The 23,592-nt window shown below is 46.7% G+C and overlaps 2 protein-coding genes and 1 long non-coding RNA gene across 4 annotated transcripts in view; 1 reads left to right on the top strand and 2 right to left on the bottom strand.

Annotated features, from left to right (window-relative positions):
- Nucleotides 1-10,008: 10,008 nt before the first annotated feature.
- On the bottom strand, nucleotides 10,009-23,171 carry LOC132402560 (uncharacterized). 2 transcript variants are annotated; one of them, XM_059985432.1, is made up of 2 exons: nucleotides 23,046-23,171; nucleotides 10,009-10,767 (listed from the first exon to the last, which is right to left on the bottom strand). In XM_059985432.1, the coding sequence occupies exons 1-2, from the start codon at nucleotides 23,081-23,083 to the stop codon at nucleotides 10,044-10,046; spliced, it is 762 nt and encodes a 253-aa protein (XP_059841415.1). In that variant the 5' UTR covers nucleotides 23,084-23,171; the 3' UTR covers nucleotides 10,009-10,043. The 2 variants fall into 2 exon arrangements, 1 of the variants encoding a protein (XP_059841415.1); XR_009514948.1 differs by lacking the exon at nucleotides 10,009-10,767 and adding an exon at nucleotides 21,545-21,656 and having other exon boundaries at nucleotides 23,046-23,169.
- LOC132402559 (uncharacterized) overlaps nucleotides 21,681-23,592 on the top strand; it is a 34,456-nt gene continuing 32,544 nt past the window's right edge. The window contains exon 1 of the mRNA XM_059985431.1: nucleotides 21,681-23,460. Within this exon, the coding sequence (XP_059841414.1) occupies nucleotides 23,001-23,460 (460 nt within the window). The 5' untranslated portion in view covers nucleotides 21,681-23,000. The remainder of the gene's footprint in view (nucleotides 23,461-23,592) is intronic.
- LOC132402561 (uncharacterized) overlaps nucleotides 23,236-23,592 on the bottom strand; it is a 68,689-nt gene continuing 68,332 nt past the window's right edge. Inside the window, exon 3 of the long non-coding RNA XR_009514949.1 lies at nucleotides 23,236-23,360. This is a non-coding gene — a long non-coding RNA (uncharacterized LOC132402561). The remainder of the gene's footprint in view (nucleotides 23,361-23,592) is intronic.

Genomic DNA, 23,592 nt, shown 5'->3' with positions numbered 1-23,592 from the left:
AAATTTATAGATGGTACTTGAGCTATGCCTAGCTACACAGTCATGTGTATACAGAGAGTAGAACATCTTTACCTAGCCACACTCACACTGAGAGAAGGAGGATGAGAGGAGACATGATAGAGGTGTACAAGATATTAAGAGGAATAGACAGAGTGGACACCCAGCGCCTCTTCCCCAGGGCACCACTGCTCAGTACAAGAGGACATAGCTTTAAGGTAAGGAGAGGGAAGTTCAAGGGGGATATTAGAGGAAGGTTTTTCACTCAGAGAGTGGTTGGTGCGTGGATTGCACTGCCTGAGTCAGTGGTGGAGGCAGGTACTCTAGTGAAGTTTAAGAGACTACTAGACAGGTATATGGAGGAATTTAAAGTGGGGGGGTTATATGGGAGGCAGGGTTTGAGGGTTGCAACAGCATTGTGGGCTGAAGCGCCTGTACTGTGCTGTACTATTCTGTGCTCCGTCGTGGGTATGTAGAGAGTAGAGCAGATGCGTGAGATGAACTCAGAATACAGAACAGTACAACACAGTACAGGCCCTTCGGCCCACAGGGTTTTAACCTTCTCTAAGATCAATCTAACCCACATAGCCTCCATTTTTCTATCATGCACGTGTCTCTGAAACGCCCCTGAAGTATGTGCCCCTACCCCCACCCTGGCGGGGTGTCCACACATGCACCACTCTCCCTACCTCTGACTTTTAACCATATAACCATATAACAATCACAGCACGGAAACAGGCCATCTCGGCCCTCCTAGTCCATGCCGAACTCTTAATCTCACCTAGTCCCACCTACCCGCACTCAGCCCATAACCCTCCACTCCTTTCCTGTCCATATACCTTTCCAATTTTACCTTAAATGACACAATTGAACTGGCCTCTACTACTTCTACAGGAAGCTCATTCCACACAGCTATCACTCTCTGAGTAAAGAAATACCCCCTCATGTTTCCCTTAAACTTCTGCCCCCTAACTCTCAAATCATGTCCTCTCGTTTGAATCTCCCCTACTCTCAATGGAAACAGCCTGTTCACGTCAACTCTATCTATCCCTCTCAAAATTTTAAATACCTCGATCAAATTCCCCCCCAACCTTCTACACTCCAATGAATAGAGACCTAACTTGTTCAACCTTTCTCTGTAACTTAATTGCTGAAACCCAGGTAACATCCTAGTAAATCGTCTCTGCACTCTCTCTAATTTATTGATATCTTTCCAATAATTCATTTTACCTTAAATGACACAATTGAATTTGAATTGGAAGCAAGTTACAGCTTGTGATTCAGCTGGGAGCTCAGAGAATTCGACCGTGTAGGTAGGATTTAAGCCTACCTGGTCAATACCTGTGGAGAAAGGGGGAACTGCGCAGGCGCGAGTGACGTCAGCGTCGAGCGCACACTTTAAAAGGCAGGACTTCTTTTCAGAGCGGGCGGCGGAGTCCGTGGAAGCAGAGTCCTGGGCTTTGGCTAAGTGGGCTTCGGTGTAAGGGGACTTCGGTAAGCCTGTGTGATTGCTCGCTGAGGGGAAGAAGGTAAGGTCGCTAGGTGCTTTTTAGACTTATTCTATTAATCCAGTTCAGGTATGGGGGAGACAGTCAGAGCAGTGGTGTGCTCCGTATGCAGTATGTGGGAGGTCAGGGTCAACACAGTTGTCCCTGATGACCACACCTGCAAAAGGTGCGTCCAGCTGCAGCTCCTATCAGCCCGAGTTAGGGAGTTGGAGCTGGAGCTGGATGAACTACGGATCATTCGGGAGGTGGAGGCAGAGATAGATAGGAGTTATCAGGAGGTAGTCACACCAAAAAACCAAGAAGTAGGCAGATGGGTGACGGTCCAGAGAGGCAGGGGGAGCAGGCAAAGAGAGAGCAGAGCACCCCTGCGGCCATTCCCATTAACAATAAGTATACCGTACTGGATACTGTTGATGGGGATGACCTACCAGGAATGAGTTGTAGTGGTCCTGCCTCTGGCACAGAGATTGAACCCTCAACTAGAAAGGGGAGGAGGGAAGAGAAGAGAGCGATAGTTTTAGGGGACTCTATAGTTAGGGGGGCAGATAGGAGATTTTGTGGGGCAGATCGGGAGTCTCGGATGGTATGTTGCCTCCCTGGTGCCAGAGTCCGGGACATCTCAGATCGGGTGCAGGCTATTCTTGAGAACGAGGGCATGAACCCAGATGTAGTGGTCCAACGATGTAGGTAAGGTGAGTGAGGGGGTCCTGCTTAGAGAGTTCAGGGAGTTAGGAGTGAAGCTGAAAGGCAGGACCTCCAGGGTGACAATCTCGGGATTGCTACCTGTGCCACGTGCGAGTGGGGCGAAGAATAGAATGATTATGCACATTAATACGAGGCTGAGAGCATGGTGCAGGAAGGAAGGGTTCAGGTTTTTGGATAATTGGTCTTTGTTCCAGGGACATTGGGATCTGTTTCGAAGGGACGGTCTACATCTGAACCGGAGGGGTACTAACATTCTTGCAGGAGTGTTTGCCAGTACTGCTCAGGGGGGTTTAAACTACGTGTGCAGGGGGCAGGGATCCAGATCCAGAGGGTTGGTCAGAAGGAGCATGGGGTTAAATGTGTAGAAGGTTTGGGTGATCTTGAGAAGGTCATCAATTCAAGGTGCAATTTGCCCGATGGAAGTTCAAGGAGCTGGGTTAGGTACATTAGACAGTGTTTTAAGCAAAGAGAGGAGGAATGGGCTTAAGAATTCTATACTTGAATGCGCGTAGAGTCAGAAATAAGACAGATGAGCTTGAAGCTCAGATGAAAATGGGGAACTACGATATTGTTGGGATAACGGAGACATGGCTGCAAGGGGATCAGGCCTGGGAATTGAGTGTACCAGGGTATACGTGCTATCGTAGAGACAGAAATATGGGAAGAGGGGGTGGGGTGGCCCTGTTGGTGAGGAATGAGATTCAGTCCTTAGCAAGAGGTGACTTGGGAACAGGGGAAGTAGAGTCTGTGTGGATTGAGCTGAGGAACAGTAAGGGTAAAAAGACCCTAAAGGGTGTTGTGTACGGGCCCCCAAACAGTAGCGTGGATATTGGGTACAAGTTGATTAGGGAGTTAACATTGGCATGTGCTAAAGGTAATGCAGTCGTTATGGGAGATTTCAACATGCAGGTAAACTGGGAGAATCAGGTAGGTGCTGAACCCCAGGATAGGGAGTTTGTGGAGTGTCTAAGGGATGTATTTTTGGAACAGCTTGTGCTTGAGCCAACCACGAACGAGGCTATTTTGGACTTGGTGATGTGTAATGAACAGGAATTGATAAGTGATCTTGAAGTAAAGGAGCCATTAGGAAGTAGTGATCATAACATGATAAGTTTTTATCTACAATTTGAGAGGGATAAGGGCAGATCAGAGGTGTCAGTGTTGCAATTAAATAAAGGAGACTACGGAGCCATGAGGGAAGAGCTGGTCAAAGTTAAATGGGCGGATGCCCTGGCAGGAAAGACAGTGGATCAGCAGTGGCAGATATTCTTGGGCATAATACAAAAGATGCAAAAGCAGTTCATTCCAATGAGAAGGAAGGATTCAAAGAGGGGGAAGGGGCCACAGTGGTTGACAAAGGAAGTCAGAGATTGTATAGCATTAAAGAAAAAGAAGTATGACAGGGCTAAGATGAGTGGGAATACAGATGATTGGGAAAGTTTTAAGGAACAGCAGATCTTAACTAAAAAAGCAATACGGAGAGAAAAAATCAGGTATGAGCTCAGTCTAGCCAGGAATATAAAAGGGGATAGCAAAAGCTTTTTTAGCTATGTGAAGAGAAAGAAGATAGTTAAGAACAATGTTGGCCCCTTGAAGAATGAATTGGGAGAAATTGTTATGGGAAACAGGGAAATGGCAACAGAATTTAATGTGTACTTTAGATCTGTCTTCACCAGGGAGGACACAAGCAATCTCCCAGATGTATGGATGGGCCAAGGTCATAAGAACTCAGAGGAATTGAGACAAATTGACATTAGGAAAGAAACTGTGATGAGTAGACTGGTAGGACTGAAGGCTAATAAATCCCCGGGTCCAGATGGTCTGCATCTGAGGATTCTAAAAGAGGTGGCTCAGGAAATTGCGGATGCATTGGTAATCATTTTCCAATGTTCCTTAGATTCAGGATCAGTTCCTGAAGATTGGAGAGTGGCTAATGTTATCCAACTTTTCAAGAAGGGAGGGAAGGAGAAAACGGAGAACTAACGTCAGTCGTGGGGAAGATGCTTGAGTCCATTATTAAGGACGAAATAGTGGCACATCTTGATGGCAGAAATAAGATTAGGCCGAGCCAGCATGGATTTACCAAGGGCAAATCATGCTTGACTAATCTGTTGGAGTTTTTTGAGGGTGTAACAAGGATGTTAGACGAGGGTAAGCCAGTGGATGTTGTGTACCTAGATTTTCAGAAGGCATTCGATAAGGTGCCACATAGGAGATTGGTGAGTAAAATCAGAGCTCATGGCATTGGGGGCAGGGTTTCAACATGGATAGAAAACTGGTTGGCAGATAGAAAGCAAAGGGTAGCAGTGAATGGGTGTTTCTCAGACTGGCTGGAGGTGACTAGTGGGGTACCACAGGGCTCTGTATTGGGACTACAGCTCTTTACGATTTATGTCAACGATTTAGATGAGGGCATTGAAAACTATATCAGCAAGTTTGCTGACGATACTAAACTGGGTGGCAGTGTGACATGCGAAGTGGACGTTAGGAGAATACAGGGAGACTTGGATAGGCTGAGTGAGTGGGCAGATACTTGGCAGATGTCATTCAATGTGAATAAATGTGAAGTTATCCACTTTGGAAGCAGGAACAAGAGGGCAGAGTATTGTCTGAACGGTGTAGAGTTAGGTAAGGGAGAAATGCAAAGAGACCTAGGAGTCCTAGTTCACCAGTCAATGAAGGTGAATGAGCAAGTGCAACAGGCAGTGAAGAGGGCAAATGGAATGTTGGCCTTTGTTACAAGGGGAATTGAGTACAAGAGCAAGGATGTCCTTTTGCATTTGTACAGGGCCCTGGTGAGACCACACCTGGAATATTGTGTACAGTTTTTGTCTCCAGGTTTAAGGAAGGACATTCTGGCAATTGAGGAACTGCAGCGTAGATTCACTAGGTCGATTCCTGGGATGGCAGGGCTGTCTTACGCAGAGAGATTGGAGAGATTGGGCTTGTACACGCTGGAATTGAGGAGATTGAGAGGGGATCTGATTGAAATGTTTAAGATAATTAAAGGATTTGATAGGATTGAGGCAGGAAATATGTTCCAGATGTTGGGAGAGTCCAGTACCAGAGGGCATGGATTGAGAATAAGAGGTCAGTTATTTAAAACAGAGTTGAGGAAGAGCTTCTTCTCCCAGAGAGTTGTGGAGGTGTGGAATGCACTGCCTCGGAAGACGGTGGAGGCCAATTCTCTGGATGCTTTCAAGAAGGAGCTAGATAGATATCTGATGGATAGGGGAATCAAGGGATATGGGGACAAGGCAGTGACTGGGTATTGATAGTGAATGATCAGCCATGATCTCAGAATGGCGGTGCAGACTCGAGGGGCCGAATGGTCTACTTCTGCACCTATTGTCTATTGTCTATAATTCGGTGACCAGAACTGCACACAATATTCCAAATTTGGCCTTACCAATGCCTTGTACAATTTTAACATTACATCCCAACTCCTATACTCAATGCTCTGACTTATAAAGGCCACCGATCCAAAAGCCTTTTTCACCACCCTATCTACATGAGACTCCACCTTCAGGGAACTATGCACTGTTATTCCTAGATCTCTCTGTTCCTCTGCATTCCTCAACACCCTACCATTTACTCTGTATATTCTATTTGGATTATTCTGTTATGACTTTTCTGTTACACCTCTACCATTATGGGGCTACGGGTAGTGTAGTGCTTAGTGCTCGGGTTCAACTCCCACTGCTGCTGTACGGAGTTTGTACGTTCTCCACGTGACCACGTGGGTTTCCTCCGGGTGCTCCGCTTTCCTCACACAGTACAAAGACGTACCGGTTGGTAGGCTGATTGGTCGTTGTAAATTGTCCCATGTTTAGGTTAGGGTTAAATTGTGGGTTGCTGGGTGGTGAAGCTCGAAGGGCCAGAAGGGCCTTTTCTACTCTGTATCTCAATAAATCACTGCCTCTAGTACTACTTCCTGTTCTCACGACTTTCTTATGTCATACCCTTATACTTTCCTCCAGTCACCTTAAAGTTATGCCCCCTCATGTTAGCCGGTTCCACCCTGGGAAAAAGTCTCTTATCAGCTGTCCCTGGTCACCTCTCCTCCACTCAAACGTTCCTCATGAGACATGTCCTCTGGTTCAGGCAGGATCATGGTTAATCTACTCAGGAGTGGTAACCGAGGAAGGGTGGGGGATGCTGAGGGTGGAGGGGGTGAGCAAACCTGGAAGAGTTGGCAGGTGGGGGGGGGGTCCACTCAGGTGGGGCGCTGTGAAATTCTCTGCTCTGGCCAGTCCCAGCAGACAGTGCAGCAGCTTCCCAGTTCGGTCCCGACCAACGGCACCATCTGTGTGGAGTTTACACACTCTCCCTGTCTTTCCGCTGGTTTTCTCCCGTGACACAAAGAGACAGGTACGTGGGTTAGTTGGCCTGCTGCACGGTGGGGGGTAGAGTCCGGCAGCAGCCAATGGGAACAAGGCAGACTGACTGGGGAGGGTTAACGGAAGGTACACTGGTATTCTGGGCCACATCAGATCAAAGGAGATGATGGAAATTCTAGAAAACCTTCGGTGGATAAATCCCCAGGGCCAGACGGGAAGCAAGCGAGGGAATTGCTGGGGTTTAGTAAGAGATTCTTCTATCTTCAGTGGCTGTAGGTGAGATACCAGCGACTGCAGGACAGCTGATCATAGAGTTAGAGATCTGAATCTCACAGATCACAAACATTGAAAAACCGCAGCACAGAACAGGCCTTTCGGCCCATGATGTTATAGACAATAGACAATAGGTGCAGAAGTAGACCATTCGGCCCATGATGTTATAGACAATAGACAATAGGTGCAGAAGTAGACCATTTGGCCCGTCGAGTCTGCACTGCCATTCTGAGATCATGGCTGATCATTCACTATCAATACCCAGTCCCTGCCTTGTCCCCATATCCCTTGATTCCCCTATCCATCAGATATCTATCTAGCTCCTTCTTGAAAGCATCCAGAGAATTGGCCTCCACCGTCTTCCGAGGCAGTGCATTCCACAACTCTCTGGGAGAAGAAGTTTTTCCTCAACTCTGTTTTAAATAACTGACCTCTTGATGAGGGGGCATCTCATTGAATATTGACAGGCCTCGACAGAGTGAATGTGGAGAGGTTGTTTCCAATAGAAGGGGAGTCTAGGACTAGAGGGCACAGAATAGAAACAAAGAAAACCTACAGCACAACACAGGTCATTCGGCCCATAATGCTGTGCCGAACATGTACTTAGCTTAGAACTAGCTAGGCTTACCCATAGCCCTCTATTTTTCTAAGCTCCATGTATCAATGTAGGAGACTCCTAAAAGTCCCTATCATTTCCACCTCCACCACCGTTGCCGGCAGCCCATTCCACACACTCACCACTCTCTGAGTAAATAACTTACCCCTGACATCTCCTCTGTACCGACTCCCCAGCACCTTAAACCTGTGTCCTCTTGTGACAACCATGTCAGCCCTGGGAAAAAGCCTCTGACTATCCACATAATCAGTGCCTCTCATTATTTTGTACACCTCTATCATGTCACCTCTCATCCTCCGTCACTCCAAGGAGAAAAGGCCGAGTTAACTCAACCTGTTTTCATAAGGCATGCTCCCCAATACAGACAACATCCCCATAAATCTCTTCTGCACACTTTCTATGGTTTCCACATCCTTTCTGTAGTGAGGCGACCAGAACTGAGCACAGTACTCCAAGTGGGGTCCGACCGGGGTCCTATATAGCTGTAACATTACCTTTCAGCTCCTAAATTCAATTCCACGATTGATGAAGGCCAATACACCATACGCCTTCTTAACCACAGAGTCAACCTGCACAGCAGCTTTGAGTGTCCTATGGACTTGGACCCCAAGATCCCTCTGATCCTCCACACTGCCAAGAGTCTTACCATTAATACTATATTCTGCCATCATATTTGACCTACCAAAATGAACCACCTCACACTAATCTGGGTTGAACTCCATCTGCCACTTCTCAGCCCAGTTTTGCATCCTATCAATGTCCCACTGTAACCTCTGACAGCCCTCCACACTATCTACAACACCCCCAACCTTAGCGTCATCAGCAAATTTACTAACCCATCCCTCCACTTCCTCAACCAGGTCATTTATAAAAATCTTGAAGAGTCGGGGTCCCAGAACAGATCCCTGAAGCACTCTGCTGGTGACTGACCTTCATGCAGAATGTGACCTGTCTACAACCACTCTTTGCCTTCTGTGGGCAAGCCAGTTGTGGATCCACAAAGCAATGTCCCCTTGGATCCCATATCTCCTTACTTCCTCAATAAGCCTGGCATGGGGAACCTTGTCATCTCCTGACTTGCTGAGCTTCTCCAGCATTTTGGTGGTTGTATCTGCCCCCATCGCCCGGTAGTTCTATCTAGATACTCGCCACTGTCTGAGAGAAAAATCTAATCCTCAGTTCTCCCTTAACTATCTCCAAGTTTTGTGCATCACTATTCTCAGGGGAAAGCAACACCTCATATTCTGTCTTGGTAGCCTCTAATCTGAGGGTGTGAACATCGATTTCTCCAACTTTTTTCCCCTCCTCTTTTCTTTAATTCCCCAATCTGGTCTCTTACCTCCTGTCACTTGCCTATCACTGCCATCTGGTGCCCTTCCTCCTGCCCTTTCTCCCATGGTCCACTCTCCCGTCAGATTCCTTCTCCACCTTTTACCTTTCCCACCCCGTCCCTCATCCGTTCGGTTCCACCTGTCACCTCCCAGCTTCTTACTTCACCCCGTCCCTCATCCGTCTGGCTCCACCTGTCACCTCCCAGCTTCTTACTTCACCCCGTCCCTCATCCGTCTGGCTCCACCTGTCACCTCCCAGCTTCTTACTTCACCCCGTCCCTCATCCGTCTGGCTCCACCTGTCACCTTCTAGCTTCTTCCCCTCCTCCCCACATCACGGACCTGTGTTGTTTTTCAGACCCCCAATAGGCAATGTATCCACCAGCTGCTCCTGCAGAGGGCAGTGAAGATGTCATCGGTGTAACTCACTCCAGCTTCTCACGTCTTATCTGCAGTCTTTAGCTGACCTGACAGATCCTCGGAATCATTTGTCTTGTGGTAATTTTATCACAGGCTTGTCAGAGACACAAGGGATTCTGCAAATGCTGGAAATCCAGAGCAACACACACAACATGCTGGAGGAACTCAGCAGGTCCAGCAGTATCTATGGAGGGGAATAGACAGTCGATGTTTCAGGCCAAGACCCTTGATCAGACGAGTGAGCTTTGACGAAGGGTCTTGGCTTGGAATGTTAACTGTTCATTCCGCTCTATAGATGTTGCCTGATCTGCTGAATTCCTTCGCCATTTTGTGTGTTGTTCATTATTGTCTCTGCCTTGTAATGGGACCTAAAGCCACACAGAAAGTTTCTGAACCCATCTTTCATTTGTTTGGATAATAATTATTAAAATGTCTACCATCTAAACAATATACACAAAACTAAACCAGAGTGGTGTAGCAGTTAGTGCAACGTTATTAAGCTTGGGGCGTTGGAGTTCAGTGTTCAATTCCTGGGGTGTCTGTAAGGATTTTGTAAGTCCTTCCCATGAATTGCATGGGTTTCCTCCGGGTGCTCCAATCTCCTCACACAGTCCAAAGACGTAGCATTTAGTGGGTTAATGGTCTTGTGATTGGGCTAGTGTTAAATAGGCGGGTTGCTGTGTTGCATAGCTGGTTGGCCCAGAAGGATTTGTTACGCATCATATCTCTAAACGAATAAATACTCAGAGTAACACAATTACTGGGCTCGTTGATGCACCATCAATAACTCTCAGAGACATGAGTCGAGATAGGCTTTTATTCGCTGGAAGAGAGCAGTCAGCAGCAAGAGACCATCACACAACATCCTGGAGACTGAGGGGGGAGCAGTGCCTCCAATTGTCTTTATACTGGGCTCTGTGGGAGGAGGCACAGGAGCAGTCAGCGGGGGAAGCGTGTCCAGACAGGTATATGTAGTTCACCACACGGGGTCTGTGGGAGGAGGCACAGGAGCAGTCAGCGGGGGAAGCGTGTCCAGACAGGTATATGTAGTTCACCACACGGGGTCTGTGGGAGGAGGCACAGGAGCAGTCAGCGGGGGAAGCGTGTCCAGACAGGTATATGTAGTTCACCACACGGGGTCTGTGGGAGGAGGCACAGGAGCAGTCAGCGGGGGAAGCGTGTCCAGACAGGTATATGTAGTTCACCACACGGGGTCTGTGGGAGGAGGCACAGGAGCAGTCAGCGGGGGAAGCGTGTCCAGACAGGTATATGTAGTTCACCACACGGGGTCTGTGGGAGGAGGCACAGGAGCAGTCAGCGGGGGAAGCGTGTCCAGACAGGTATATGTAGTTCACCACACGGGGTCTGTGGGAGGAGGCACAGGAGCAGTCAGCGGGGGAAGCGTGTCCAGACAGGTATATGTAGTTCACCACACGGGGTCTGTGGGAGGAGGCACAGGAGCAGTCAGCGGGGGAAGCGTGTCCAGACAGGTATATGTAGTTCACCACACTCGTCTTTCTGTGTAAGCGTCCAAATTGGACCATCTCCAGGCTGGGATCTGCCATGGGCTGTTTCTCACTGTAAATCAAACAGTCAAGTCATTGCCTTTGAAATTATTTTGGTAAAAACAAGATCAAAGTAAATTTATTACCAAACTATGGACGCGTTACCTTGAGATTAATTTTCTTGTGGGTACTTACAGACATGCAATAGAATTTACGGAAAATCACATATAAAGACAAAACAGACAAATAAACAAAGCTCATAAGAAGATAAACTGTGCAAATAAAAAATAAATTATACTGTGAACATGAGTTATAAAGAGTTCTTGAAAGTTAGTCCGTAGGTTGTGGTTCAATCACAAACAGGAGAAAATCTGCAAATGCTGGAAATCCAAGCAAAACACACAAAATGCTGGAGGAAGTCGGCAGGCCAGGCAGCATCTATGGAAATGAATAAACAGTCAATGTTTTGGGCTGAGACCCTTCATTGGGACTGGATAAGGGGGAGAAGTCAGTGAAAGAATTGGGGAATGGGAGGAAGAAGTACAAGTTGGCAGGTGATAGGTGAAGCCAGGAGAGAGGAGGGCAGCTCTTTATCACCCCTCCCCCCGTTCCTGGTTCACCTACCACCTACCACCTTGCACCCTTTCCTCGCCTCCTCCCACCCTCTGAAGGGTCTCAGTCCATCTGAAAAACTACACGCAACAACATAAAATGCAGAGTTATCAGCAATGCAGGGTGAAGGCTCCAGAATTGATCACTCATTAATAGAAACCCAAAACTGAGAACACCAACACAGCAAAACAGATCAAGATATAAAATTGAAACCTTCAGAAATAGCCCGCATATTAGAGTGTAAAATAGATAACACGAGCAAGAAAGTCAAGAGAAAAGTGAAGGAAATACTAAGGAGATACAAGGTTCATACGAGATCAGCCTTACAAAGGCATTGTGGAGTTTAAAGCATTGTAGAATTCATTGTAAGATATGAGATATAAGATCAGCCTTACAAAAGCATTGTAGAGTTTATAGATGCACTAAAATAAAAGCTCGAGGCATACAAAGCCAGTCTAAATAGATACATGAAATAGGTCAGACAAAGAAAGCAGAATGATCAGAATGATTAATGATAAAGGTTTATACAGGATATTGATACCACACACCAAAATGTCACCAACCCTAGCACAGAATCACCAACAAACAGAGATAATGAACGTTTGGTCTAATCTCTGGTCAAACAGCATGACACACAATCAAAATATATAAAATTGTAAAATTAGTCGTCTCACAAGTTCTCAGCACTCACTCAGATAACCACAAAGTACTTACAGCAGAGCTGAAAGAAGGCGTAAGGGTATGAAAGGGTTTAAAGAAAAACAGATAATAAATTCTAAATCAAGCTGGTGGGAAAGCAGAAATCTTTCATGTTGTTTTATTGACTACCAAAGAACATTTGATACTGTCCCACACTCGTGGTTAATAGTTCATAATATATACAAACTACACCCAAAACTTGTGAAACTTCTACAACATCTGATGAAGCATTGGTGTACTATAATCATCCTATCAATCAACGACCAAAAAGAACACAGGTTTTAAAGGTACATTTAATGTCAGAGAAATGCTTTTTCTTCGCAAACCATCCACTAAAACAGAGGAGTGCCGCAAAGAATGAATGTACATGGACTTCCCACCCACATGCCACTCCTGCGGGCTGGAGGAGACCGTGTACCACATGTACATGGAGTGTGTGAGGCTGCAGCCTCTTTTTGCATATTTGCGTGGGCTGCTTCTCGCCTTCTGGCTGCATTTTAGTCCCACCCTGTTTATATATGGTCATCCAGTAAGGAAGGGGGCAAGGAGGGATGAGGATGTCCTAGTCAACTTGCTCCTGGGGCTGGCGAAATCCGCCATCCGTGGGTCTTGGAAACGGGTGGCGGGAGGATCTCCCCGGGCAGACTGCCTGGCGATGTTTAGGGGGTATGTTCGTGCCCGGGTAACTATTGAAAAGGAACACGTGCAGTCCACAGCGGCCTTGGAGGAGTTTCGAGACCGTTGGGCTCCGCGGGGTGTGAATGCCATCGTGGATAGGGATGGCAACATTCTGGTGTAATGTCTATTGTCTATTTGTAGTGCAGTAATTGTGTTTGCCACTGTTTTGTATATATTGTATAGCACTGATATTTGTAATAAAGGATTTTGTAATAAAAAAAACACCCCCATTTAGGATGTTTCCTATAGTGGGGGAGTCTAGGACCAGAGGACACAGATAGAGTGGATGTGGAGAGGATGTTTCCTATAGTGGGGGAGTCTAGGATCAGAGGACACAGATAGAGTGGATGTGGAGAGGATGTTTCCTATAGTGGGGGAGTCTAGGACCAGAGGACACAGATAGAGTGGATGTGGAGAGGATGTTTCCTATAGTGGGGGAGTCTAGGACCAGAGGACACAGATAGAGTGGATGTGGAGAGGATGTTTCCTATAGTGGGGGAGTCTAGGATCAGAGGACACAGATAGAGTGGATGTGGAGAGGATGTTTTCTATAGTGGGGGAGTCTAGGATCAGAGGACACAGATAGAGTGGATGTGGAGAGGATATTTCCGATAGCGGGGGAGTCTAGGATCAGAGGACACAGATAGAGTGGATGTGGAGAGGATGTTTCCTATAGTGGGGGAGTCTAGGATCAGAGGACACAGATAGAGTGGATGTGGAGAGGATGTTTCCTATAGTGGGGGAGTCTAGGACCAGAGGACACAGATAGAGTTGATGTGGAGAGGATGTTTCCTATAGTGGGGGAGTCTAGGATCAGAGGGCACAGATAGAGTGGATGTGGAGAGGATGTTTCCTGTAGTGGGAGAGTCTAGGACCAGAGGACACAGATAGAGTTGATGTGGAGAGGATGTTTCCTATAGTGGGGGAGTCTAGGACCAGAAGACACAGATAGAGTGGATGTGGAGAGGATGTTTCCTATAGTGGGGGAGTCTAGGATCAGAGGACACAGATAGAGTGGATGTGGAGAGGATGTTTCCTGTAGCGGGGGAGGCTAGGATCAGAGGACACAGATAGAGTGGATGTGGAGAGGATGTTTCCTATAGTGGGGGAGTCTAGGACCAGAGGACACAGATAGAGTTGATGTGGAGAGGATGTTTCCTATAGTGGGGGAGTCTAGGATCAGAGGGCACAGATAGAGTGGATGTGGAGAGGATGTTTCCTATAGTGGGGGAGTCTAGGACCAGAGGACACAGATAAAGTGGATGTGGAGAGGATGTTTCCTATAGTGGGGGAGTCTAGGATCAGAGGACACAGATAGAGTGGATGTGGAGAGGATGTTTCCTATAGTGGGGGAGTCTAGGATCAGAGGACACAGATAGAGTGGATGTGGAGAGGATATTTCCGATAGCGGGGGAGTCTAGGATCAGAGGACACAGATAGAGTGGATGTGGAGAGGATGTTTCCTATAGTGGGGGAGTCTAGGATCAGAGGACACAGATAGAGTGGATGTGGAGAGGATGTTTCCTGTAGCGGGGGAGTCTAGGATCAGAGGACACAGATAGAGTGGATGTGGAGAGGATGTTTCCTATAGTGGGGGAGTCTAGGACCAGAGGACACAGATAGAGTGGATGTGGAGAGGATGTTTCCTGTAGCGGGGGAGGCTAGGATCTGAGGACACAGGTAGAGTGGATGTGGAGAGGATGTTTCCTGTAGCGGGGGAGCCTGGGATCAGAGGTCACCACTTATCAAGGACTGTCACAGGTTTAAGGTGAGAGAGGAGAGAGGAGGAACCTGAGAGGGAGTCTTTTCACCCAGAGGGTAGTCAGTGTATGGATTGAGCTGCCACACGAAATGCTTGAGGGAGGTTCATTAACAGTATTTGAAAGACAGATGGACAGGTTCGTAGCTAGGAAAGGTTTAGAAGATTATGGACAAAACGTGGGAAAACGGAACTGGCTGGAGTAGGGACACACTGGTCAGCAGGAATCAGATGGGCCAAAGGGCTGCTTCCATACTGCATGTCTCTCTGGCTGATAACCCTTGTCTCTTGCCTCCAATATACTTATAAAGCTTCAGGATTCTCCTTAATCTGAATTGCCAAGATCAGTTCATCACACCTTTTGGTCTTAATTTCTTTCTACGTTCTGTCCTATGTACTGTAAGAGGTTATAAGGTTAGCTTCGTTTGTCATATGTACATCGAAACATGGGGTGAGAAATGCTGCTTGTATCTATGACCAACACAGTCTGGATGTGCTGGGGGGAGCCCCAATCATCACCACGCTTCCAGCACCAAAATAGCATACCCACAACTCACGAACTGTAACCCGATCTCCTGTCACCCTCAAATGACTCATTTGAAACCAGTTTTGCATCTCTGAAATGTGCTTCCTTCTTCCACCTGATTAAATCTCCTAACCAACTAAACTTGCCCTCATTGTTTCTTAGCCCTGTAGGGACATGATACTCAGAACTCATGTTGCCTCATGTTTAAACACTCCCCACTTGTCAATAATCAATCATTCCTCAAGCAATTATCTCACTTTAAGGACTCTTTATCTTCTCAGGGTACAGGTATCACTTTTAACCGATGTTTCAATGACAAACTCTGCCATCTTCGTTAGGGGTAATGCCTCGGCATGTCAAGTCCAGCTGGATATACACCCCTGTCATCTGCCTCTCCTGATTGGTTAGTTCTTAACCAATTAGGTTTCTGTTATCCCACCACTCACACTGACTTGTAGCTCAACAGTCACAGTCACCATCACACTTCCCAACATAGTGTGGTTCGTTCTGCTTTGATTAACCATTTCAGACCCGGAGAGTCTCCACAAGGAAATAAGACAATTCCACACAATGTTCCTACAGAATGGCTACAAGGTGAAGGAAATCATTCAGCCCTTAAAAGGGCCGACGGAAAAACCAGGAAACCTAACGACGAGAAGGAACCCATCACTACCGCGGTCTTCCCTACATTTCCACAGCTTACAGAAAGTTAGCCAGGATCCTGAAGAGATACCAGGTTAATACCATCCACAAACCCATAAGGAAGCTCAATTCCCAGTTTGTGCAGGCGGAAGATGACCTGGGACTCAGGAATTTACAGGAATCCCTGTGAACGCAGAGCAGCGTGTATCGGCCAGATGGGACAGACAGTGGAAACCTGCATCAAGGAGCACAGGAGGAGTATTTGTATTTGTCTAGGTTACTCAGAGAAATCAGCAGTAGCAGAACGTTGCATTCACAATGGCCGTAGGATTGAGTTCAGCTGCACAAAACTACTGTGCTGTGCCAGTGGCTTTTGGGGTGGCCTGGTGAGGAAAGCCAATGAAATTAAACAGGAGAAAAAGGTTTTTAATAAGGGTGAAGGTCTTGCTCAAAGTAAGAACTGGAATTCGATTGTAAACCAGGTGGGAGAGCAGAAACCTGATTGGATGAGGATGAACGAATCAGGAGGGACAGACAATGGAGGACTAGACGTGCCAACCTGATGAAGCTGGCAGAGTTTGTCATTGGAACCTCAGTTACAATCGATACCTGCACCCGGCTGGAGGCCCGAGAAGAGCTGATTTGTCATATATGCCAGGAAAATACTAGATCATTTCACGTTTTCATTCTTTATTGCTATTTATTTATATTTGCATTTGCACAGTTTGTTGTCTCTGCACACTAGTTGATCTTGTTATGTTTACTGTTCTATAGATTTGCCCAGTATGCCACAGGAAAATGGATCTCAGGGTTGTAAGGAATGCACACAGAATGCTGGTAGAACACAGCAGGCCAGGCAGCATCAACAGGGAGAAGCACTGTCGATGTTTCGGGCCGAGACCCTTCGTCAGGACTAACTGAAAGGAAAGATAGTAAGAGATTTGAAAGTGGGAGGGGGAGGTCCCACCAGCATTTTGTGTGTGTTGCTTGAATTTCCAGCATCTGCAGATTTCCTCATGTTTACCATTCAATCCTGGAATCATTTTCATGAACCTCCTTCACACACTTCATAGGCCTTTGACACCTGGAGCTTCCACCAGATTGACACAAAATATTTATTTAGTTCATCCCCCGTTTTCTTGTCCCCCATTACTAGCCCTCCAGCATTGTTTCCCAGTGGTCCAATATCCACTCTTTACTCTCTTTTACATTATATGTATCTGAAGAAACTTTTGGTATCCTCTTTAATATTATCAGCTAGCCTACTTTCATATTCCATCTTTACCTTCTTAAAAACATTTTTGTTCTCTTATGTTTGTTTTTAAAAGCTTCCCACTAATTTTTGCTTTATTACATGGCTTTGTTGGCTTTGACTTCTTTAGTTAGCCACACTTGTGTCATTGGTTCTTCAGAATACTTCTTCCTCTTTAGGATGTATATATGTTGTGCCATCTGAATTGCTTCCAGAGATTCCAGCCATTGCTGCTCTGCCATCTTCCTTGCCAGTGTTCTTTTCCAATCAGTTCTGGTCAACTCCGCTCCTATGCCTCTGGGATGTCCGCACCACTCTCTGCAGAGTCCTGCGATTGAGGGAAGTACGGTTTTCATACCAGGAACTGATACAGCCAGTCAGGGTGCTCTTAATTGTGCCCCTGTAAAAAGTCCTTAGGATTTGGGGACCCATACCAAACTTCTCCAATCGTCTGAGGTGAAAGAGGCGCTGTTGTGTCTTTTTCACTACACAGCCAGTATGTACAGACCATGAGAGATCCTCGGTTATGTGTGTGCCAAGGAACTTAAAGCTGTTCACCCTCTCAACCTCAGATCCATTGATGTCATTAGGGATTAGCCTGTCTCCATTCCTCCGGGAATCCACAACATTGCAACATTGAGGGAGAGAATTCTCTCTTCCTGTAATCTAGCACCAACCTAATTCTCCCAATCTACCTGCATATTGAAATCCTCTATGACTATTGTAACATAGTCCTTTCGGCATGCATTTTCTATCTCCCGTTGTAACTTGTAGCCCACATTTTTACTACTGTTTGGGGTTCTGTATACAACTCCCATCCGGGTCTTTTTACCCTTGCAGTTCCTTAGCTCTATCCAGAGCAATTCAACACCTTTCGATCCTATGTCACCTCTTCGAATGATTTGATTTCATTTTTACCAACAGAGAACAGGCCACTCCCTCTGCTTTCCTACCTGTCCTTTTGATACAACGTGTATCCTTGGACATTAAGCTCCCAGCTGTAATCTTTCAGCCATGATTTCGTGATGCCTACAACATCATCCCTGCCAATCTTCAACTGTGCTGCAAGTTCATCTACCATATTCCGTATACTGTGCGCACTCAGATACACCTTCAGTGTGGTGTTCATCTTTTTCAATTTTGTCCACCTTTTACGTTATAGCTCAATCTGTTGACTGCAATTTTGCCCTTTCAGCAGCCTCTCCTCATTACACATTGCCTCTGTAAACCAGCTGCCTCATCTTCAGCACTATATCCACCTTTCCTACGATACCTCTTGCATTGAAATACACACAGCTCAGGACACTAGTCACACCATGCTCAACCTTTTGATTCTTGACTTTGTCTGAGGTCTTACCAACATCAGCCTCCACAACATCTCCACTAACTGTTCTGACACTCTGGTTCCCGTCCCCCTGCAACTCTAGTTTAAACCCCACCATGCAGCATTAACAAACCTTTTCACAGGGATATTAGTCCTCTTCCATTTCAGGTGCAAATCATCCCTTCTGTCCCACCTGCCCTGGAAGAGAGCCCAATGATCCAAAAATCTTATGCCCTGTCTCCTACACCAAGTCCTTAGGCATGTGTTAAACTGTATAATCTTCCTGGTTCTGGTCCCACCAGTACGTGACATGGGTAGCAATCCTGAGATCACAACCCTGGAGGCCCTGCCCTTTAACTTAGCTCCTAACTCCCTGAGCTTCCTGTGCAGAACCTCGTCACTCATCCTACTCATGTACTTGGTACCTAAATGGACCACAACTTCTGACTGCTCACTCTCCCATTTAAGAATGCTGAGAACTCGATCCGAGACTTCCTGGACCCTGGCACCCTGGAGGCAACATACCATCCGGGAATCTTATTTTCAAAACCCCCTGTGTGTTCCCCTAACTGATAAATCCCCCATCACCACAGCATGCCTCCTCTCCTCTTCTGAGTCCCAGAGGCAGACCCAGTGCCAGAGACCCGACCACTGTGATTTTCCTCTGTTAGGCCAAACCCCCTCCCACAGTATCCAATGCTTCTCCCTACAGATGCTGCCTGGCCTGCTGCGTTTCACCAGCATTTTGTGTGTGTTGTTGGTTGGTCAAAGAGACTGTTTCTGGCTGGAGGTCTGTGATTAGTGGAGCTCTATAGGGATGTACGTAGGAACCTTTACTGTATAGAAATGACCTGGATGAAAATGCAGACGGGTGGGTTAGTAAGTTTGCAGATGATAACAAGATTGTGGATAGCATAGATGACTAGCAAAGAATACAACGGAATATGGATCAGTTGCAGATATGGGCTGAGAGATGTCAGAGGGAGTTTAGCCTGGCCAGGTGTGAAATGTTGCACCTCAGTAAGTCAAATGTAAAGGGTGAGTACACCATGAAGATCAGTGTTGATGAACAGAGGGATCCGAGTTGTGGCTACACGAGCTGGTAGAGCGGTCAGAAGGTGTTGCAGACAAGGTATTCCCCGGACACGAAGGGAGATCACTTTTGAAAGTCTTTAATATAACATGATACTTATCATGGAGAGCTCAACCTCTTCAAGCAGAGTTCTTGAGACTCTCCCGGAGTACACAGACTTTTCTCATTATAGTGCATGTTATCAAAAGCTTCCAAGCACGTTTGTGAAATACAGCATGCAAGCAGATAATTCCTGCTCAATAATCATGTTTTAGCACAGTGCAGAAATTAGCTTACAATTCCTTATCTATTTGAAGGTCATTTCTGTCTGCCGCCTTGAAGCAAGAACAATTACACAGTTCAAATACAGAACATCATGTCGTGATGCTTTGATTACTCCCGCACAAGCTGGTTAGTCACTTACAGTAGTCTTGCAGGAGCAGTTTAAGGCTGCTGTGAAAAAAACTCTTTAACCCCTTAGTATCTAGCTAGTAACAACATTTCTTCCACAGAAGGCATATGGAATACTTGCCATTATAAGTCAAGATATTGAGTTCAAAAGTTACATTACAGCTTTATAAAATTCTGGTTAGGCCTCTAGTTAACCTGCTCCTACCACTTCTGCAGCAGTTTTCCACTCTCTCACCACCCTTTCATCCAGGGGTTTCCAACTTGGGGCCATGGACACCTTGCTAAATGCACAAAATAGCATTAAAACTTTGCAACTCACTGCGAGTGAAGAAGTCCCCTTTCGGGCTGCACTTTCACCCTTAACCCATGACCTCTAGTTGTAGTCTCAACCAGCCTCAGTGGAAAAAGCCTGCTTGCATTTACCCTACTTGTACCCCAGCTGTCTGTATGTGACATCTGGTTCAATATTTCCTTTTTTTCCATGGCCAGACCCAAAGTATCATTCATCAAGCAGGATTCCTTAATCCCTAATCCGGCCCTTCACTAACAGGAACCCCTGGTTCCAGTCCCACTTTGAAATGCCTCCCACTTGTCAGACATCCCTTTACCTACTGACAACCTGTCCCAACCAACCTCTGAACGGTCCTGCTTGAATCTTCAAAACTATATTTGCTCCCATTTAGGACTTTAACTTGTGGACCAATTTCCATAACTGTTTCAAAACTAACAGAATACTGGTCACTGTTGTCAAAATGACTCTCCCCCCCCCCCCCAACTATGGTACCCTACCTCAGTTCCTCACTGTGTTTCAGTGCTTCCCCTTGATAAAAGGTTGTTTGAGGAAACTTTTCTGTATGTATTTCTAAAATTCACGGAGCAAGGAACTTTAGTGATGTGGATGAGGAAGTGGAAGAGGGAGTTAGTAAGTTTGTATGTGATACAAACATTGGTGGAGTTATGGGGAGTGTAGAGGTTGTCATAGGTTATAACGGGACAATAATTGGATGCAGTGAGAGAGAGAGAGAGAGAGAGAGAGAGAGAGAGAGTGTGTGTGTGTGTGTGTGTGTGTGTGTGTGGGAGAGAGAGTGTGTGTGAGAGAGTGAGGGTGAGAGTGTGTGTGTGAGAGAGAGTGAGGGTGTGTGTGTGAGAGAGTGAGAATGTGAGAGAGAGTGTGTGTGTGAAAGGGAGAGGGAGTGTGTGTGTGTGTGTGAGAGAGAGAGTGAGGGTGAGAGTGTGTGTGAGAGAGAGAGTGTGTGTGTGAGAGAGAGAGAGAGTGTGTGTGTGTGTGTGTGTGAGAGAGAGTGAGAATGTGAGAGAGAGTGTGTGTGTGAAAGGGAGAGGGAGTGTGTGTGTGTGTGAGAGAGAGTGAGGGTGAGAGTGTGTGTGAGAGAGAGAGTGTGTGTGTGTGTGTGTGTGTGTGTGTGTGTGTGTGAGAGAGTGAGAATGTGAGAGAGAGTGTGTGTGTGAAAGGGAGAGGGAGTGTGTGTGTGTGTGTGTGAGAGAGTGAGGGTGAGAGTGTGTGTGAGAGAGAGAGTGTGTGTGAGAGAGTGTGTGTGTGTGTGTGTGAGAGTGTGAGAGAGAGTGTGTGTGTGAAAGGGAGAGGGAGTGTGTGTGTGAGAGAGAGTGTGTGTGTGAAAGGGAGAGGGAGTGTGTGTGTGAGAGAGAGTGAGGGTGTGTGTGTGAGAGAGTGAGAATGTGAGAGAGTGTGTGTGTGTGAAAGGGAGAGGGAGTGTGTGTGTGTGTGAGAGAGAGAGTGAGGGTGAGAGTGTGTGTGAGAGAGAGAGTGTGTGTGTGTGTGTGTGTGTATGAGAGAGTGTGAGAGAGGGAGAGGGAGTGTGTGATGCACCATCAATAACTCACACTGAGACGTAAGGCGAGATATCGGCTTTTATTGACTGGAAGAAGGAACCAGGAGTGAGTGTCCATCATACTATGTCCTGGAGACTGAGGCCGAGCGTCAGGCCTCAGATCGCCTTTATACAGGGGCCTGTGGGAGGAGCCACAGGAGCATTCAGCAGGGGGCGTGTCCAGACAGGCACATAGTTCACCACAGTGTGTGTGTGAGAGAGAGAGAGAGTGTGAGTTTTGTGAGAGATTTCAAAGTACAATTTATTTTTAAGGTACATACAGTACATGTCACCATATATAACACAGATTCTTTTCTTACGAGCATACTTAGCAAATCTATCGAACGGTAACTGCAAACAAACTGTGCAAATGCAGATAATAAATAAATAACAATAAATAATGAGCATGAAATAACAATATAACAGTCCTTAAATGAGTGTAATTAAGCCCTTTTGCTCAAGAGCCTGATGATTGAAGTGTAATGTGTGTGTATGTACGTGTGTTTATTGTGAGTGCGTGTGAGAGTATTTTTGAGAGAGATTGTGTGTATGTGCTTGTGTAAGAGTGTGAATGTGAGGTTGTGAATTTGTGCATGAGTGTGTACATGTGAATATGAGTGTGTTTGAAAGAGTGTGTATGTACGAGCGTGTGCATGTGCATTTTGAGTGAGAGTATGGGTGCATTCAGTTTGTTTGTGCTGGTTTGTATGTAAGATGAATGTGTATGTCAATGTGCACTGTGTGTGAGTGTGTTTTGGTGTGTACTGGCTGTGAATGTGAGTGTGTGTCAGTGTGCACTGTGTGTGAGTGTGTGTGTTTAGTGTGCACTGTGTGTTGGTGTGTACTGTGTGTGAGTGTGAGTGTGTTTTGGTGTGCACTGTGTGTGAGTGTGTGTTGGTGTGCACTGTGTGTGAGTGTGTATTGGTGTGTACTGTATGTGAGTTTGAGTGGGTGTCTGTGTGCACTGTGTGTGAGTGTGAGTGTGTGTTGGTGTGTGCTGTGTGTGTTGGTGTGCACTGTGTGTGAGTGTGTCGGTGTGCACTGTGTGTGAGTGTGTCGGTGTGCACTGAGTGTGAGTGTGTGTTGGTGTGCTCCTCCAGCTGTACTCTGTGAGCCTCTGAGGGATGTGATATGTGTGCTGTTGTTGAGAGTGATGGAGGAGGAAGGAAGGAGACTGTGTGAGTGACTGGCTGCCCAGTGGAGTGTGCAGATCAGGGAATGATCGTTGCTCTGAGCTGATAGCACCTCCCACCGCGACCAATCGTAGATCTGTAACCTTCCCACAAGGCTACCCTCTTCCTCCTCCTCCTCCTCCCTTCGCTCTGAACTCGCTCCTCCCCCTCCTCCCTAGCCACATCCTGTGATGCCTTAATATCAGTCGTAGCCGGAGTCTCTGGCGAGAGAGACGGTGCGAGGTGAACGAAGTGGGGGAACTGGACGTTGCTGGGACACCCCCTTTTCATAGAGGAACACCCCAGCCAGAAATGGACCACCAGACGCGCTTCAAACAGAAGGTATTGCCTCATTACCTGAAGGTGATAACAGAGGTCGTGACGCTGGATGACATTGTCAGCAACTGCAGTGATCTCAGCAGGGTAGAGAACAGGCTGCGGACCGCGGTGACGACAGCTCACACTGAGATCCGAGGCGCCGTGGCGGAGGGAAAGAAGGTCGATGAAGATGTGAACAATGAGATCAGAGATGCGATGGAGGAGAAGAGGAAAGTTCAGCAGGAGATGGAGAATAAGAGGAAGCAGCTGTTGAAGGTGGGAAATGAACTCATCACTTTGGAGACTGAGAAAGAGAAGAAGCAAGCTAAACTGAAGCAGGTTCAGGCGACGATTCTGCAAAAAGAAGAAACCCGGGAAGCTGAATACGCCCGTAAGGCAGAGAAGGAAACATTACGTAATGTGGGATTTGGTCTGTTCGTCCTGCCGTTTGTCGGTGAGAGTCACAAATTTCTAAACCATTCCCCTCGGGATAACTCAACACCCAATCCCCGCTCTCCGCCTTTCCAGCCACAGCTCAATGCATGGCGAGGAACATCACCTCATCTCCCCAATGTGTTCTCTCCAA

Source organism: Hypanus sabinus, chromosome 12 (assembly GCF_030144855.1).
Source record: "Hypanus sabinus isolate sHypSab1 chromosome 12, sHypSab1.hap1, whole genome shotgun sequence".
NCBI classification, from domain to species: domain Eukaryota; kingdom Metazoa; phylum Chordata; class Chondrichthyes; order Myliobatiformes; family Dasyatidae; genus Hypanus; species Hypanus sabinus.
This window is presented reverse-complemented; position numbering and strand designations above follow the sequence as displayed.

Bases quoted from the DNA above. Each gene is read 5' to 3' on its own strand.
- LOC132402560 (XM_059985432.1), bottom strand. From the start codon at position 23,083: ATGTCATCCAGCGTCACGACCTCTGTTATCACCTTCAG. The intron at 10,768-23,045 runs GTAATGAGGCAA...TTTGATTTACAG, and splicing joins ACCTCTGTTATCACCTTCAG to TGAGAAACAGCCCATGGCAG.